This window comes from Mustela erminea, chromosome 4, assembly GCF_009829155.1.
Source record: "Mustela erminea isolate mMusErm1 chromosome 4, mMusErm1.Pri, whole genome shotgun sequence".
Taxonomy (NCBI): domain Eukaryota; kingdom Metazoa; phylum Chordata; class Mammalia; order Carnivora; family Mustelidae; genus Mustela; species Mustela erminea.
Genome location: NC_045617.1, coordinates 90714275 through 90731998, shown reverse-complemented (window position 1 = coordinate 90731998; position 17724 = coordinate 90714275). Strand labels below are relative to the sequence as shown.

The 17724-nt window shown below is 48.8% G+C and overlaps 2 protein-coding genes across 6 annotated transcripts in view; one reads left to right on the top strand and one right to left on the bottom strand.

The window, feature by feature from the left end:
• TMEM63B (transmembrane protein 63B) overlaps positions 1-4199 on the bottom strand; it is a 22606-nt gene extending 18407 nt beyond the window's left edge. Inside the window, exons 1-2 of one of the 2 annotated variants that reach the window (XM_032340102.1) lie at positions 4178-4199; positions 3615-3737 (exon numbers count right to left, since the gene is read on the bottom strand). The gene's annotated coding sequence lies outside the window, so the exon portion shown is untranslated. The remainder of the gene's footprint in view (positions 1-3614; positions 3738-4177) is intronic. The other variant, XM_032340101.1, reaches the window with a different exon arrangement.
• Positions 3830-17724, top strand: MRPL14 (mitochondrial ribosomal protein L14). 4 transcript variants are annotated; one of them, XM_032340107.1, is made up of 3 exons: positions 3830-3957; positions 14585-14663; positions 17244-17724. In XM_032340107.1, exons 2-3 carry the CDS (start codon positions 14593-14595, stop codon positions 17608-17610), a joined length of 438 nt encoding a protein of 145 aa, XP_032195998.1. In that variant the 5' UTR covers positions 3830-3957; positions 14585-14592; the 3' UTR covers positions 17611-17724. The 4 variants fall into 4 exon arrangements, with proteins under 4 accessions (XP_032195998.1, XP_032196001.1, XP_032196000.1 ...); XM_032340109.1 differs by lacking the exon at positions 3830-3957 and adding an exon at positions 10571-10673; XM_032340108.1 differs by lacking the exon at positions 3830-3957 and adding an exon at positions 11719-12231.

The window sequence follows — 17724 nt, the reverse complement described above, 5'->3', positions numbered from 1 at the left end:
TGTCTGGGAGCCTGGGTATGTAAACATAAGATGCATAGAACGCTGGGACACCATAGTTAAAGGTGAGGTTAAAGGTAAGTAGAGGTAGCTTGGGTCTGTGGTAGCTGGGGGCCCTCTGCAGAAGCGGCTCCCCTCCCTAACTCTGGCAATCAAGACAGATTCTACTGTTTCCCTAACTCCAAGGCTCCACCAGGCCAGAATGTAATGGGTACAGACCCCTTGCATCCCGCCCCCCCCCCGCCACCAACATTAGTCCTCTCCACACCAAAGGAAGGGAGAACACTCTGGGAGCTTTTAAGGGGACCCCACAGGGTGGGTGAAGGTCCAGGCAGATGCTTAGTAACTGAAATGACCATATCCATCTGCTGCCTCCTTCTTTACGTCACAAAACCCTCTCCCCTCCACAAACGCATTGATCTTACACCGCCCCCCAAACCTAAGGAAGGCAGGGCACACTTGCTGGATCAGATCACTATCACCCACTTTACAGGGGAGGAAGCAGGGACCCACAGAGCAGAAGCAACTCACAAGAGGTCACAGGGCAGGTAAAGGGTGGAGCCAGAGCTGGTGGCTCTTCAGGTGGACTGGGTTCCTCCTCTGAGTTCCAAACTGTAGGGGCTGTGGGGTGGGGTTGCTGGCCTGAAGTTCACCTAGAGCAGCTGCTCAAAACTTTTAGTGAGAGTAGCTGGTTGGAGGGAAGAGATTAAGGCCCAATATCGGGGTGGGGTGTGGGGGGGTGAGTTGGGGGCAGTTCATCCACTCAGCCAGCTGTATTCTGGAATTTCTCTAGTCTGACACTGAGGCTTTAGCTGGCAGTGTGTAGAGGGTGGTAGAAGATTTTATTTCCAGCTATTGAAAGGTTGTTATTTTACAACCTTTGCGCTGTGAGGGTGGGGGAGTTGTAATTTAAAAGCTTTTTCCTTCCAGATTTATTCGGGAAGATTTCACTTAGGGCCTGTGCTCCTAGGAAGGCGGTGTGGTCTGAAGGGAGGAAAGGACAATGGAGGCCCACTCTGCTACTAAGTAACCTGGGCATCAGTCTTCCAAAGTGTAGCAAAGATGTGTTAATATCCTTGCCTCATCCCCCACCCCCAACTTCACAGGGAAGGGCAAAAAGTATCACTGAGTGAGGATAAAAGCAGTAGGAAAAGGATGTATTCTCAAATGTTTATTTTACTCTGATTTTGTGCCAGGTACTGTTCTAAGTGCTTTACACGTGTTATCTCATTTCCTGGCCATCAGGACCCAGAGAAGACACTGAGGTACAGAGAAGATACACAACTTGCCCAATGTCACACAGCCAGTCTGTCACAGATCCAGATATGGACCCAGGTAGCCTGGCTTAAGTATATGCTCCTGGCCACTGCATTTTGCTGCCCTGGCCAACAGAGCAGCTTCTACCAGGGGCCTGGGAGTTGGGGGCCACAGAGTGCCTGCTACAGCTCTGGAGAAATGCCACATCCTATTTCTGTTTGACCTCCTTCTTGCCTGCCGTGAGACCCTCCACTAAGACCTTGCGTTTGTGATTCCAGATTCTGAGAGAAGTGCAGAAGACAGGTGGCAGAGCCTGGGGGCTAAGAGTTCAGGCTCTAGGATGAGACAGATCTGGCTGCTGACCTGGGAAAATACATTTCACCACCCTCGGCCTCAGTTTCTTCATCTGAAAATGGGAATAATAATTCAGTTGTGTGGTTTGTTTTGAGAACTAAACAAGATGACTTATGTAAAGCTCTTAATACAGTTCAAGACATGTGATAGATTCTAAAAAAAAAATCAGCTAATGTTATTGATAAAGAGAGGCATAAAAGGGTTGGTTTAGTGGAGGAAACTGGTAAAAATAAAAACAAAGGAAAAGAGACTTTAATGATAGAGCCCCTCAGTCAGGATGGGCTTCTTTTTTAGACCCAAGGGCTTATATGGCCATTCAGGACTCTGCCACTAAGTGGCAGGGAGTGGCCCTAAACTCTTCAAACATACTGAATCCATTTGCAGCAGGCCAGAAAGGTGGGGGGTATGGGAGAGTGATGTTATGCCAGGATGGGTCAGGAGTTCAGAGAAGAGAACCTGTTATTGATCAGCAGCCAGGCAGGGCGCCAGCTTCTTTACCTGTTATCTAGTTGATCCCTATGATAAATCATGTAGGGAGCTGGTAGTAAACACACTTTTAAATTAAAATTAATGTTCAGACAGGTTAAGTAACTTGTCAAGGTCACACAGCTAAATGGCAGAGCTGGAATTTGAACTGAGGTCTCTAAGAAGCCGTTATCATTGGAGAGAACTCGCAGGATGTCCGAAAGGGGATTAGCCAGCCTAGCTACCTTTAGCTACCCACCACCTGCCTTCTGCCTTGCCACATCCTCACCTACCCACCCATAGGCCAAGACTGAGTTGGATGAGCCAACAGCAGGTCCCAGCATGTGCCACCTGGAGCAAGCCAGGGCCTGGACCCTCTGGTGCCCTGGAGGACAGTCATGTTGCTAGCACACTAGGCTGGAAGCCTGGTAGACACTCCCACTCCTCTCCTCACATGCACCTGGGAGGCAAGACTGAGGGTCCATCCTCAAGAGGGATTGGGCACAGCCACATTTTTCCTGGACTGACCCAGGGAAAGGCTAGAGTAGTACTGGGTAGAGAAGCTGGGACTCTCCTGCCCCCCCCCCCCCCCAGGGAAGTGGAGGGCTGAGCGGCCAGACCTCCCCCCAGGGGACCCAGGCAGGTGGCAGCACAGAGCCCCAAGGACAGCCGGCCCCTCTGACCTCTCCTCTCCACTTCCCAAGCGACCTTCTCTTCAGAGGAATAAGGCGCCAAATCTTTGGGACTGTCCTCTCTAGACGGTCAAGAAGGCCAGGAGGGACAAAGCGCGCCCCCTCCCCCCAACGGGGCCTTTGCCCCACTCCTGGTTCCGTCTGAAACCTCTCCCCACCGCACCCTCCAACGCAGGCCTGGGCGGCTCATGAATGAACTGCACTGTGTGGGGCGCAAGGAGAGGACACGCTCCCGGGGCCAGTCGCCTTCCCAGCCCGCGACCAGTCCCCAGACGGGCCGGGGGCAGCTGCCGGCCTCACGCCAGCTCCCGCGAACCCTGACCCTGTCCGAGCCCAAACCCCTGCCCCGGGTCGGCTTCTGGGGTACTCAGCCCCGGAAACAGGAGAAAAGATAAAAGAGACCGAGGGCAATGGACTTGGCGACCCTGGAATCCAAAACTCGGGGGCGGGGGTGGCAGGTTCCCCACAGCGGCGGCAGGCTGATGGGGGCGCAGCTGGAACCCTGGAGGGGCGCGCGGGGGACGCGCACCTGGATCGGGCAGGTGGGAGAAGAGTGGCGCTAGGGGGCCGGGGGCGGGGGGTCCCACCCCTCGGGATCTCCCCAGGGGTGGGGACAAACGGCGGTGAACATCTGGACCTTCGGGCAGGGTTCGGAGGACTCGCATTTGGCTCAGGATGGTGCGGGGATGGGGGCAGCGCGCGGCACCGCTGGGTCCCGCGGGCCCGGGCACCTCTGGGTCCCGCAGGAGGCTGAAGGGAGGGGACACGCAGCTGAGTCCGGGGTTTTCTTTGGGTGGTGGTAGGATCCTCAAAGAAAGAGAAGGGGCTGGGGAAGGGTCGCGTACTCACCCCCAGGCGTAGACTCGGCTCCGGCTTGGAGCCCCGGGTTGGGGCGGGGCGGGGCTGGGGGAGGGGGAGGGGGAGTCGCTGGGCGGCTCGAGCTCCGGGCTCCTGCGGCGGCCGCGGCAGTGTCTGGGGGAGGGGGAACGGGAGGAGGGAGGGGGAATGAGGAGGGGCGGGGCCGCGCAGGTCCCACCCCCCACGCCAGCGCACGCAAGGTGCGCGCGCACTCTCAGATCGCTACTCGCCCGGCTGGGTCGGGCGCGCAGGCGCAGTGAGGAGGCCGCGTGGGGGGAGCAGGCGGCGCTGGGCCAAGGAGGCCCGCGGCGGGATATTCCCGGCGGCGAGCGCGGTATGGCTGGGTGGCCGGGGGGAATGGGCGTCACGCTCCTTTTTCTCCTCTCTCTTTCTTCCCTGCAGTAGGGAAGGCGCAGTCCCCGGGGTGGGTGGGGAGAAGCTGGAGTGGGAGGTTAGTGGGCCCCTTGGGGGCAGAGGGGCGGCCCCTGATCCCGACCCTCCCCTCCCAGCCCCCAGGGGCGGCGGGGAACCCCGAGACCCCCGCCTGCACTCACCTGCCTTCCCAGGGTACTGGGGCCGACCTGGGGTGGGGGGGGTGGACTGCGGTCCAGCCTTTGCGAGGTGGCCTCAGCCGGTCACCCTGCCGTGGCTCCTCGAGTTTGTCAACTTCTGTCGTCTTTTCTGTTTCCTAGCCTGGGTCTTCAGATGACTTTGTGACTTGTTTGCCAGGAGCTTCTGTGGTGTGGAGAATGAGTCCACTGCTTTCACTGTCATGCCAATAGTGGCTCTCTTGGCTCCAGGGGGTTCCCAGGTTTCTCATTTCACCAGAGGCTGCATCAGCCAGGGACCAAGACTGGAAAGATGAAGAGAGAGGGAAAGAGAGGGACAGACGTGTATGCATACTTCTGTGTAGCACCCACAGAGATCACAAAGGCACGCAGAGTACCAACTTGTTCATTGAATTTAGGGTTCCTGGAAGGCTCCCTTCTTCAGGTTTGAAGGGGGTTGGTCTGGGGACAAAAAGGAGGTATTGCTTTCCGTAGTGGGCCCTAAATGAACTTTGCCATCCTAAGAGATTGGATGGACCGAATTTATAAATAGGTTAACAAAAGAGCATGTGGATGGAGAACCTTTGGGTTACTTAGGAAAAGCTGGGATATTGGGAGCTACTTAAACCCTGGCTGCTGGACAGAGAAAGGGTACTGCCTACCTGGTTGTGTTTGGTTCTTGTGATTGGTCATTGTCTCTGCTGTCTGCTGGCTTTTTAAAGGGTTTATTAGTAGCTTGTGGAATGCAACTGTGAGGTTTGATTTATTGCAGTGCAAACTGAACTCCCATTCAAACTGAGTCCCATTGGATAGCTGGAATCCAGTTCAGTGGATCACGGCCATCATTAAAAAAAAAAAAAAAGATAACAGAGTGCGTTGTACTTAATAAGACCAAGTATTGTTTCTTGATGCTTGCTTCAGGTATACATATGTTTGTGAATGTGTTAGGTGTTATACCATGTGAGTTTTTGGTGTATCACAGAAAACTTAGAAATGCATTGGGTCTTCCATATCCTCCTGTTTGCCTTCTTGCTTTCCTCAGTCTAAATGTTCAGTCATTTAAAATTGTATAGAAGGACTCAGCGCACTAGGAACATACAGTAAAGAACAGGGGGTGTCTCTTTTTTTAGGGAGGTAGTGCCCAAGAAGAAAGATAGTTTACTCTTCACTCATGGAAGTACATGGAATTGAAGAACAAGTGTTTTGTTGGAGTGGGAAGTGGGTTGGCTTACTTAGAAAGGATAGAAAGGAGGATGGGGTGAAATTATTGTTGGTAGATTCCGTGGTGGGAAAAGTCGCCGTAGATTTGGATTCTGGGAGTTGTTTTGGGTTGAAACAAGCAGTTGAGGTGAACAGGGATCTGCCTTGTTTTTTTTTCGTTTTTACTTTTCTTAGATGGAATTGGCCATTCAACCCTTAGAGTTTCTTCGATGTATATTTCCTGTGGAACTTTTTATATATTGTTTTGATTTTATGGTTGTAAAGCTGGTGTGATCCAATGCCAGTAGCATTTATGATGGAAGTGGGTCACTAAGGATCACTACAAGGTATTTCTTATGTAATACTATTTTTTAATCTGAACATGTGGGGGATTCCTCGTATATTTCTGCCTGTGCCGGATTAAGATTACCACATATTAACAGACAGAAAGAAGAGAGAACTTTTCAAAAAGCCTGAAATAATAATTGAATCAAACACACTGTGAAATCCATGAAGAAACAGTGGGCAAAATATTTTATTATTGCTTCTGAATATCAGGGATAAAAACCTTGGCATGGAGGTCATTTTTCAGGTGGTACTCTGCCGGGCACTGAATGGGATTAGACTCACTTGAACAGTTAGAGTCTTAGATGATGTAATAGTCCTTTTAAGCCTGTCTTGCCCCATTTTGGGGTTGGACCCAACATAAAATGTCTGTGGGGGACTTGGAGCCCCCAAAAGTCTCTTTTTGAGGGTCTCAAAAATTAGGTTCCAAGTTAGCCTTTATTTTAGAGGCTGTTGGTTGGTTTTGGGTTGTAGCTCACCCTGGTGCGATTGTACATGTGTATTAGCAGTGACAGCAGGTTTGTAAGAGAGGACTGATACAGAGTCCAACAGTGTTGCTGTGGGTCAGATAATATGCTTTCTTGTTAAGAAAGGCACCAGGCAGCTTATTTATTAGTGAAACACAACTCAGAGTGGGAAAGTCCCCTTGTCAGAACTTTCTAAAAATCATTTGTGTCTTTAGAAGAGGGAAGGAGCACTTCGCCACATCTACTTTAACATGTGAAAACCCCTTTTAGGATTAAGGGATCTTTATTTTTATGTATTTATTTTTAAGGTGGGAGAGAGTGAGTGAGAGAGAGCACGAGCAAGGGAAGGGGCAGAGAGGGAGGGAGAAGCAGACACCCTGCCGAGCAGGGAGCCCAAGTGGATGTGGGGGGATTTGGGGGGGAACCTGGATCCTCCTGATCTTGACCTGAGCTGAAGGCAGAGCTTAAATGACCAAGCTACCAGGTTCCCCTGGAGTGAGGGATCTTTAAAGAGTGAGGGTATATCTTTAAAGATATACCCATGGGGCTACCCTGAGAATCAGGGAGTGAGGCTCTTCTTCCTGGTCAATATCTGGGAAACAAACTGCTTATGCTGCAGACCTAGTCCCTACTGGTTAGTTCAGGGAGGGATTTCCCACTTGAAGACAACCCCTTTCATGAGGGAAGCCAGAGCACTTTCATTTGCATGTCTCTTTGCTCTTCCCTTGGACCCCTGCTTGACAGAGAGTTGCTGAGGTCCTAAAGAATGGGGGTGGAAGAGATATGCTTTTCATCAGCAGAATCCAGGGGCTCTCCTAGGATTTTCCTTTTCTCTACTGCCCACCTGTCCAACTGCCATCTCCATAAACCTGGCTTCTTGCCAGTGGCCCAGTAGAGGTACTAATGGGAAGGAATTGTGTATGTGATTAAGTAGAAGTTAACTTTGCCTTATATAGTTTTTCTGAGTTTGACCATGCAAAGATTGCTACAGACTTATTTCTGGCACTGGGGTTGTTGGCACACATGTGAGGTAGGGATGGAGGGGGAGCAAAGCTAGAATAGATACAATCCACACATTGAAAAACCAATTTGAGTAATTGAAAATTGGCATTGTATATTAAAGAATTACTATTTAAAATATTTTGTAACAAGGTGGAGTATAAGGTAAATAAACAAGCATGGGACAAGAACCCTGGAAACATTTTATTTTTGTGAATCAAATTGAGAAATGGGGTCCTCACTGGTAACCTTGGTAGAAAGAGCCCACTGTATTGTGCTGGGATGCTTTGCTTATTGATACTGATGCTGTGAAAACTGACACTTTGGCAGATGAATCAGATCAGTTTCAGCTTTGGTCCTAGGCTGGCCTGGGTATAGTGCAGATATTTATTGGAAATACACAGGCACCTGGGTGGCTCTGTCATTTAACCGTTGGACTCTTGGTTTTGGCTCTCGGTCATGGTCTCAGGATCCTGGGTTTGAGCCCCATATGGGGCTCCCAGCTCAACGGGGGAGGGGGTCCTGGCTTGAGATTCTCTCCCTCTGCCCCTTCTCCTCCCTCGCACATGCACACTCTCAACATCTAAAAAAAAAAAATCTTAAAAAAAAAGAACAAAAACCTTTCTATGTGGGTGGGGGATTGGCTAGATGGGTATTAAAGAAGGCACTTGTGATCAGCACTGGGTGTTGTATGTAGGTGATGAATCACTGAATTCTACTCCAGAAACCTATATTGCCCTGTATGTTAACTAAGTAAAATTTAATTTGGAAGGAAAAAAAAAAAAAGCTTTTTAATTCCTGAGTTTTAAGATTCGACAGAGGAGAAAGAGAGCTTACCTTCCGTGTGGCATATTTGTTTCTGTGAAGTTTATTGTGGTTAAAGGTGCCCTCTTAGCTGTGTAGGGTGCAATAGAAACAGACTCTGACCTTGGACCGTCAACAGGTTGGTTAACGTTTTGGACTTCATTTCTTAATCTGCAAAATGGTGTTTTCTTGAGCCCCCAGAACTATTCAAAACCCTTAGCAGATTCAGCCCCTTGTAGACTTGTTGCTGTTTGTTATTTTTCTGGAGGTTTCTGTTGGGTGCTCATGAAAAGAGTCGTCCAGGGGTGCCTGGCGGGCTCAGTCAGTAGAGCATGCAACTCTTGATCTTGCGGTTGTGAGTTTGAGCCCTATTTTGGGTGTAGACATTACTTAAAAATAAAATCTTGGGGCGCCTGGGTGGCTTAGTCGGCTAAGGGTCTGCCTTCAGCTCAGGTCATGATCCCAGGGCTGTGGGATGGAGCCCTACCTTGGGCTCCCTGCTCAGCAGGAAGCCTGCTTCTCCCTCTCCCACTCCCCCGCTTGTATTTCCTCTCTCGCTGTGTCTCTTTGTCAAATAAATAAAGTCTTAAAAAATAAATGAATAAAATCTTAAAAAAGAAAAAAAAGGAAGGGAGTCATCCAACAAAATGATCTATGAAAGTACTTCAAGAATTGTAACATGTTCTATTTGTGTGAGGTTAAAAAAAAAATCCTAAAACTTCCTAAAAGAGACTAATTGTACAACAAAACAATAATGGGGTTTTTTTTAATGTTATTTATTTATTTTTTTTTTTTTTAAAGATTTTATTTATTTATTTGACAGAGAGAAATCACAATAGACGGAGAGGCAGGCAGAGAGAGAGGAAGGGAAGCAGGCTCCCTGCTGAGCAGAGAGCCCGATGCGGGACTCGATCCCAGGACCCTGAGATCATGACCTGAGCCGAAGGCAGCGGCTTAACCCACTGAGCCACCCAGGCGCCCTGTTATTTATTTTTTTGACTGAGAGACTGTGAGAGAGGGAATCAACCAGGGGGAGCGGGAGAGGGAGAAGCAGGCTTCCCACCGAGCAGGGAGCCCAATGCAGAGCTCAATCCGAGGACCCTGAGATCATGACCCGAGCTGAGGGCCAGTGCCCAAGGACTGAGCCACCCAGGTGCCCTCAGTAATGAGTTTTTAAGCAGCAAATAAGAGTACTTATTGGTACAGAAAGATTGGGGCAACACCTGCAGGGGATGGAAGGGGCTGTGTCTGCATGATAGGGCAGAGGGTCAGGGAGTGCCTTTTTTGATTCCTGGAAGTTGGTAGGCTTGTTTTTCCCTCCTTTGATTAAGAAGGACACTTGTATCCTTACCCTAGGTGTTTTTCCTTTTTGTGATTCGGCCCTGCATTTGTATGGCATTTCTTTTCAGTTATTGACAATGTCCTTTGAACATGCCTCTGTGATTGTACTGAACTTTTGATTTTTTGTTTTTGTTTTTGTTTCTTTGGAGCCCATCCTCTTGAGAGGCCTTTAAAAATGTACATGACAGATAAATAAGTAAAATCTAAAAAAAAGAAAAAAAAAGAAAAAAAAAGGGGCGCCTGGGTGGCTCAGTGGGTTAAGCCGCTGCCTTTGGCTCGGGTCATGATCTCAGGGTCCTGGGATCGAGCCCCGCGTCGGGCTCTCTGCTCAGCAGGGGGCCTGCTTCCTCCCCCCTCTCTCTCTCTCTCTGCCTACTTGTGATCTCTCTCTGTTGGATAAATAAAATCTTTAAAAATGTACATGACATGTCAGGCACTTAAAGATGGAGACAATGAATCCACAAACAATGAATCCACATAAGGTGGAAACAATGAATACATGCAGGAAGTATGCCATTTTGCTGATCCTTGCTCAAGTAGTACATTTCTGCTTTGTACAGAGCAGTAAAGATATAGACTCTGTCTGCTTTTCTCTGTGTATTAAAATTCATTAAACATGAATTCCCTGTATCTAGGAGGCTTCCCCAAGTTACTAAGAGCCTGAAAGACCACCAGCCCCCAGCATGGAGCCTCTCTGGAGCTGGGGCATGAATTGCAATTGCAGGTCGAATTGTATTCATTTAACAGATACTTAGTAAACTCCATTCGTGTGCATTGTGCTGAGTCCTCTGAGTGTGCAGCACTGAGCCGTGCAGGCCTGGTCCCTGCTGTCACCTAGTGTATTTCCCGTGGGACCTGTAAGGTGGGACCTTCCAGTGGGACCTGTTAAGTGTCAAGTAAAACATTCATCTGTGTGTCCCTGTAACTTAAAGCCCTCCCTGGCCAAAACGGAAGGGATATCTTAAATCTAAACCAGGTTGGAAAGTGAGCACAATTCTTGGATTGTGTTAAGTAATCTCTTTCATTCCCTCCCTCCCTCCTACTTCTCTTGCTTCCCCTTCCCCCTCTCCGGAGAGGTTGTGATTCATACTCTAAACCTGAAGGGCAGTACTTGGTGCCGACCGGGAAGTGGCATGAAAAGCCATCTCTGGCACTGGAGTCTCCAGAATACCTGGCCTCTGAGTGAGAGTGCTGTGGAGGAGGAAATATCATGGGGGTTAGTTTCCTGTGCAAACACAAGACTCAGAATGACATTGCTTGTGAAACCAAGCATTATATATAGACTGCTCTGAAGTGAATCAGGGCCTGTGTCTGCTGATGGATTTATGCTGGGAAATAACATCAAGGTCAGTCGGAGTTGCTTTGAAGTAAATTGCTGCCTCCATTCCTCTGGCCCAATCCAAACCAGTTATTTCGTGGTGGGATGAGGTGTTTTTCCACAGTGGGCATTGTAGGCACCAGGCGCAGGAGATCATTCTAGGGGCTTGTAAACATGGCAGGGGCTAATCCTCCTCGCATGACTGTTACCACGATTCTCCTAAAGTATGTTTGCATGTGATGTCCTGGTTCCTGATAACAGAGATAAGAGATCAGCAGGTTCCGGCTTTCCTTCTGTGTAGAGCCATGAGTGAGGGGAATCTTTTTCTGTTGACTGTCGCATTTATTTTATTCAACAAATTTTCTTTGCATTCCTACTCTGTCAGGAACTGCTGGGATGGGAATGGAGGGGACCACAGATTTTTTGTTGTTGTTGTTTTACGAAAGAGGGACATGGGGCACCTGGGTGGCTCAGTTGGTTAAGCATCTGTCTTCGGCTCAGGTCATGATCCCAGCATCTTGGGATCAACCCCTCCCCCTGCCCTCCACATTGAGCTCCTTGCTGTGTGGGAAGCCCGCTTCTCCCTCTGCCTGCTGCTCCCCCTGCTTGTGCTTGTTCACTCTCTCTGTCAAACAAATAAATAAAATCTTAAAAAAAAAAAAAGGCACATTTATACAGTAAGTGAATATATTTGGTTTTTCTGTGCTTTCATGTTCATGGGAATGCTTATTGCTGTCCATTTGATGTCTTAAGTCCTTTGGGTGTGGAGGTCACTATCAGATCCACTAAGGAGCTAGTGAAAAGTCTGGATTGGACCTTGTCTTGTGAAAATGGTAGTAGCCCTGGAGAAGTGAGTGTATTGCTCCTGTATCTGAAGGTAGTACACAGAATCCTCATGATCTGAGTCTCTATGATCCCTGAATCCCAGTGTGAGATCAGGTGCCAGGTTACCAAGACCTCTGGCTCCTGAGTTTTGGCAAATGAGTAGCAAGAATTAGGATGTTAAGGGTTATCAGCCTTATATGAAAAAAAGTATCCAAATGTATGCAGTTGACTGGGTTTGGATAGTGAACATTGGAGCTGTGAGAGTTCCTCTGGCCCGGATCTCCAGATGTCTTCAGTGTGCAGGTGGTGTAACTGTAGTTTTACACAAGGCTTCCTGGGGGAGATGGCGTTGGGCGTCGTTTAGATTTAGCTGGGTGGAGACGGGCATAGGTTGTGGGGGTGGATTGTGAACAAGGCACGGAGAAGAGGTCTGGGTTTGGGTTTGTGCCCAGGCTGCCCAGCAGATTTTAGAGAGGTGCCTTGAATTGTGGGTTTGTTGTACCCAAGTCGGGAAAGTTCTGGGAAGCACCCAGCACTTAAGCAGTCCTTGGCTAACGGAAGTGTTATTGAGGAAGAGGTGCAGCGTGGAGAGGCAGGGTGTTGCCGTTCTCGGAGAGAGAATGTGGGTGGGTGGTGCTGGGCTAATCTTGAGGGTTCTGTGGAGGAGCTGAGGAGCCTCTTTTCTCCCTGGGAATGAGAACAAGGGCCCACCAGCGTCAGATGGGAAAGCTTGGCTGAGATTGGAGGTCACTGTAGCCTGGGCGAGACAGACTGATTTTCACACGCCCCCCCCCCCTTTTTTTCTTTCTAAGGGCGATCTTTAGTTATTGCTCCAAGCGTGGAGCTCTTCTTGCCACCTACACTACACATTGTGCTCAAAACTTAAATCGGATTAAAGTGAGTAATTTTCACCTGGTGTTTATACATTTTGGTTGACTCAGCAAGTGTTGAGTTAGGCATGAGAAAAATGTGCCTGTGATTATCAGTGATGGAACAAGGATGATTTCACAGTTGGAAAAATATTAATATTTAAAGTTAAACTGTGTTAGCTGTTGAGTAAGCGCATGGGTTCAGGAAGCTGAGTACTGGGGTACAAATTTCAACTTTGTCACTCTTGGCTGGGTGAATTCTCTAACCTCACTGATTAGAAAGTTACTCCTCGTGTGTAAAATGAAGCTAATACTAATGCCTGGTTCCTAGAGGTTTTTGTGAGGCTTAAATGAGATGGTAATGTAAGGTACTTAGTCTAGTGCCAGATGTGTTACAACTCTTGAGCTAAATTTTCATAAAGAAAACAGAAGCAGACTAGGTGACCCATGAAGCTGCTTCTCACCCTCAGCCCCCTGTGTGACATGAGCTTTGAATGGCAGAGTGAACCTGTAAGGTGTGGGGGGAGACCTTTGGGCCGAAGCTGGGCCCAGTTTTGGTTCTGGGTCTGCCCCAGTTTTGGTTTTGTGGCTAGCCATAGGTCATACAAGTCACGTCATCTCTCTATATCTCTGTTTCCTCATCTGTGAGACAAGATGGGATGGAATGGGTGACAATGATGGCAACGGAGATAGCCAGTAGGTACTGTGTGCCACGCACTGTGCTCCGTGCTTTGCTCAGTTTATCCTGTGACCAGCTGTGAGTAGGTGTTGCAGATGGGGAAACCGAAGCTCAGAGTTCTTTGTCTGGGGTCACCTAGCTAGCTATAAAGGTAAAGCTGGCCTCATCTGATAGTCTTTGATTCAGTGTGTCAGGTGTTAATAGTTCTAGAAGTTCACTGCCTTCTTTTGCATTTAACTTTCTGATTAATTTTGGCCAGTGCTTTCTGGGTTGTCTTAAGAAAAAGACTGGAGAGGGGTGTCTGGGTGGCTCAGTGGGTTAAAGCCTCTGCCTTCAACTCAGGTCATGATCTTAGGGTCCTGGGATCAAGCCCTGCATCGGGCTCTCTGCTCAGCAGGGAGCTTGCTTCCTCCCCTCTCTCTCTGCCTGCCTCTCTGCCTACTTGTGATCTGTCAAATAAATAAATAGAATCTTAAAAAAAAAAAGAAAAAGACTGGAGACTAAGCTTGTGGTTTGACTCTAAATTGTAGTTAATAAGCATTTCTGGAGTGTCTGCATATTTCTTTGGAAGTAAATAATGGCTCCCCCTCCCACTCTTATTAAGTAAAATCTTATCTAAGGTGCTTTGAACTTAGGTGAAGGAAGACTGTGTGTGAATACTGCCGTGGTAGAGGCCTTTCTCAGCAGATTTCTCTATGAGGCCCTCTGCAGCCAAACATTTGGATAGAGCAGGTGTGTCTTGCCACTGGAATTGCCAGCTGGTTGTAGGGTTTTCTTCAACATGCCCCTAACTGATGCCTGGGAGTTGTAGGCCACTGGGCTTGCTGGATGTGTTGGTGCTTGGGAGACACAGGGTTGGGGTTCTGCAAGTTGGAGGCCCTGGTGTTGGGTCACTGTTTGCCGTTTTAGCTCCAACTTGCCCTCCTAAATTCCACTTTCAGCTGAAGTGTGGGGCACGTAGTTTTTCCATGTTCTATTGTTGTTTGGGAGACTGACCCAAGTGGAGGCTTTGGTCATTGACTTAGTGGGAGTATCTTTTGGCTCTACTTGGCTAGCCCTGAGGTACCCAGGCATTCTGGCTCTTACATTTGGGGAAAGGTGACACAGTGACACAACAATGCAGCCGATGCTCAAGTAGTCTACCTGCGGGGGGGCAGGGGTAAAAGCTCGGGTTTCAGGAGGCACATGAGTGTTAGCAGCAGCACTAGCTTGTAAGCTTTCCTCTGTGGAGGACTTGGGGAGGGGTCACTGTGTATACCCGAGGATTCCTGCTTTCTTCCTGCCTGTGGAAGTGATGTAACCAGGAAGGCATCCTCCCTGCTATTGTATTGTAGCAAGAACTGCTCTGGGCCGTTCCAGCTCTCTGACCCCAGGTAGAATATGGATCAGCAGAACTGTAACTGGAGTTCCATCTGATCATCTGCTTATCTTTTAACCACTAAGATTTATATTTAGTGACTAATGATCTGTGTTAGAAGTACCATCTCCCACACAAGTCCCCGGCAGGCTGGCTCTGAGTAAGGACACTGACTTAGAAATAAACCCATTCCCCCTCTTTTCCTGCAGGATTTGCCATGCCTTTCTGTGCTGGCCTCTGGGGCCCCTTCACCCATGCAAGCAGAACACTCAGCCAGCGCAGTTTCAGGTAATTTTCCCATTCAGTTCTTAAAGCTTTGTCTCTGAGTAAGCCTACCATCAGAGCTGGGTATTATGTGACTAGAAAGGGAGTGGGAACTCAGAGGAGTGGGAACTCAGAGGAGCGGGCTTGGCTTCTGGGAAAGCTAAACAGGCCAGAGCAGCTGGGGTTTGGTTGTGGTGGGTAAGAGGATTGGTAAGGATGTGACCTTGCTGTTGGAGGTAGGGTAGGGAATGCTCAAAGTAGAGGAAACTTCGGTTCTTGCCAGATTCTTGTAGTGACTCCAACATCTCTCGACGCTGTCATGCCCCCAGTGCATGAAAACCTCTTTTAAAAACGGAATCTTGTTTTAAAATGTTACATGCATATTACCAAAACTCAGGCATGATAGAAGTATGACAGCCTCCCCTCCTTTTAGATGCTAAGCCAGGACACAGAGTATGGGTGCCTTATTGTTGGCAAACATGCCTCCTGGCCCCATTCGTGCACTCCCTGGCGTTTACTGAGCACTGCGCCTAGGGTTGGTCATAGATGAATAAGAATTGCTTCCTGTCCTCAAAGAGTCTTCACAGTTGGCCACAGGAGCAAACTTGGAAACAAATAAATCTGAGGGAATGTGACCAGTATAATAATAGAGGTTTGTACGGTGCTTTGGATGGCCTGAGACAGGAGCTGCTGATGGAGGAGGAGGAAGGGAGAACAGAGGCAGCCTTCCCAGAAGGGAAGTGGGAGCAGGCCCCGTCCAGGCCTCCAGGGAGGGCTGAGAGGCGTGGTGTGCCTGAAGGGCACAGACCACTGACCGCTCTGTGGTCAGTGATAAGAGATTGTGACCCTCAGATGGCAGGTAAATGGAGGCGAGGTTGTCAACAGTGTAGACAGTGGAGACCACTGAACAGTTCTAAGGGGAGTGGTCTCAGTTTTATGTTCTTTTTTTTTTTTTTTTGACAGAGACAGGGAGAGAGAACACTAGCACAGGGAGTGGGAGAGGGAGAAGCAGGCTTCTGCTGAGCAGAGAGCCTGATGCAGGGCTCAATCCCAGGATTCTGGGATCATGACCTGAGCTGAAGACAGATGCTTAACGACTAAGCCACCCAGGTGCCCCTCAGTTTTACGTTCTAAAAGAGAGCTCTTGGCTGGCAACATGAGGCACACGGAACCAGTTTGGACACTAACAGTCTTGGTGTAAGAGAGAAAGCTGCCAAACTGCGGAAGTGTTGGTGGGGGCAGGGAGAGGACTGAGGGGCCTCACAGGTAGTATCAATAGGATTTGGCAGCCAGGACGTTGATGGAGAGAGAGGGTTATGGCTTAGGAGCTGGAGAAGCCATTAGCTAAATAAGAAATGCAGCAGCACGGGGTGGTTTGCAAGGGGAGATGATGAGGTCAGTGTGGGATCTAGTGAGTGTGCAGTATCAGTGGGACATGTTGTGGGAAGCTTAGAGTGGAAAGGCAGGGCTAGAATAAAGGAGAGAAATGAGGCCGGAGATGGAATTTACTAGTTGGAAGCAAAGGGAATCAATAAAACTGCTCCAGAGTAGGCCTGTGGAATGCGAGGGGAGAGCCCAGGGTTACCCTGCAGAATGCTAGCACTTAAGGTGCTCACATCAGGAAAACAGAAATCCCTGTTATCAGATGCTTAATAATAGCTTATCTGCCTTTAATAGGTACACTTTATTTTTTAATTTGTTTTTTAAAGGATTTTATTTATTTGAGAGAGAATGTGAGAGGGGGGAGTGTCAGAGTGAGAAGCAGACTCCCTGCTGAGCAAGGAGCCTGATGTGGGTCTCTGTCCTGGGACTCCAGGATCCTGACCTGAGCCAAAGGCAGCTGCTTAACCAACTGAGCCACCCAGGCTCCCTAATAGGTACACTTAAAAAAAAAAAAAAAAAGTCCATTCTAGTGGGGAAAAATGCATTGAGACAAATGATCGTTACCTCAACTTTTTTCTGGTTTCTTCTTTTATGTCAGGAGACTCCCTTAGCAAACCTATTCATTCATATTGTCTGGTTCCCAGCAACACATTGATGGGAAATTTGGGAATCAGTATATTCTGGGGGAGCAGGTTTTACAGGCTAGGCAATGGATGAAGCCTGGCCCATAAAATAGTCCCTTAATGCTCAGAGTTCTTTTGGATACCAAAGGCTTTCAGTTAGGCTGCCATGAAGTTCATTCTAACAGAAAATTGGGTTCCATTTAAAACCCCACCACGGGTGCCTTAGGGTCCTGGGATCAAGCCCCACATAGGGCTCTCTGCTCAGCGGGGAGCCTGCTTCTCCTTCTCTCTCTGCCTGCCTCTCTGCCTACTTGTGATCTCTCTGTCAAATAAATAATTAAAGTCTTTAAAACAAAAATAAAAACAAAACCCTTCAAATCGAGATGTTGACTCAGCAGCAGGAACTTTTGACTGGGAGGAAACTGTCTTGGGCACAGAGAAGTCTTCACAAGCACCCAACTTTCTGTCAGGGCCTTGGGTTTTGCTCTGTTCAGTGCTTTGTTGCTAACGTGTGATCTCTCCCAGGCCTTGCCCTCAGAAACCTCTGCACCCTGACCAGGAGAGATGCAGACCTCACACTTTTTTTCTCTTTCCTCAGCACCACCGGGAGCCTCAGTGCAATTCAGAAGATGACGCGGGTCCGTGTGGTGGACAACAGTGCCCTGGGGAATACACCATACCATCGCCCTCCTCGTTGCATCCATGTCTATAACAAGAACGGGGTGGGCAAGGTGGGCGACCGGATACTACTGGCCATCAAGGGACAGAAGAAAAAGGCCCTCATTGTGGGGCATCGCATGCCCGGTCCCCCGATGACCCCTAGGTTTGACTCCAATAATGTGGTCCTCATCGAGGATAATGGGAACCCTGTGGGGACCCGAATTAAGACACCCATCCCCAGCAGCCTACGCCAAAGGGAAGGTGAATATTCCAAGGTGCTGGCCATTGCTCAGACCTTTGTGTGAGCAGGGCTCAGGCCCTTGGCTGCGGTAGGAATCATGGGAGGGAACCTGTGGCCTGTGGCTGGGGAATAGTGTCCGATGAAAAAATAAACCCTTTCATGTATGTTTCCTCCTGAA

Excerpts from the sequence above, each read along its gene's own strand:
- MRPL14 (XM_032340107.1), top strand. The coding sequence starts at position 14,593 with ATGCCTTTCTGTGCTGGCCTCTGGGGCCCCTTCACCCATGCAAGCAGA. Across the intron at positions 14,664-17,243 it reads CTCAGCCAGCGCAGTTTCAG|CACCACCGGGAGCCTCAGTG; the intron begins GTAATTTTCCCA and ends CTCTTTCCTCAG.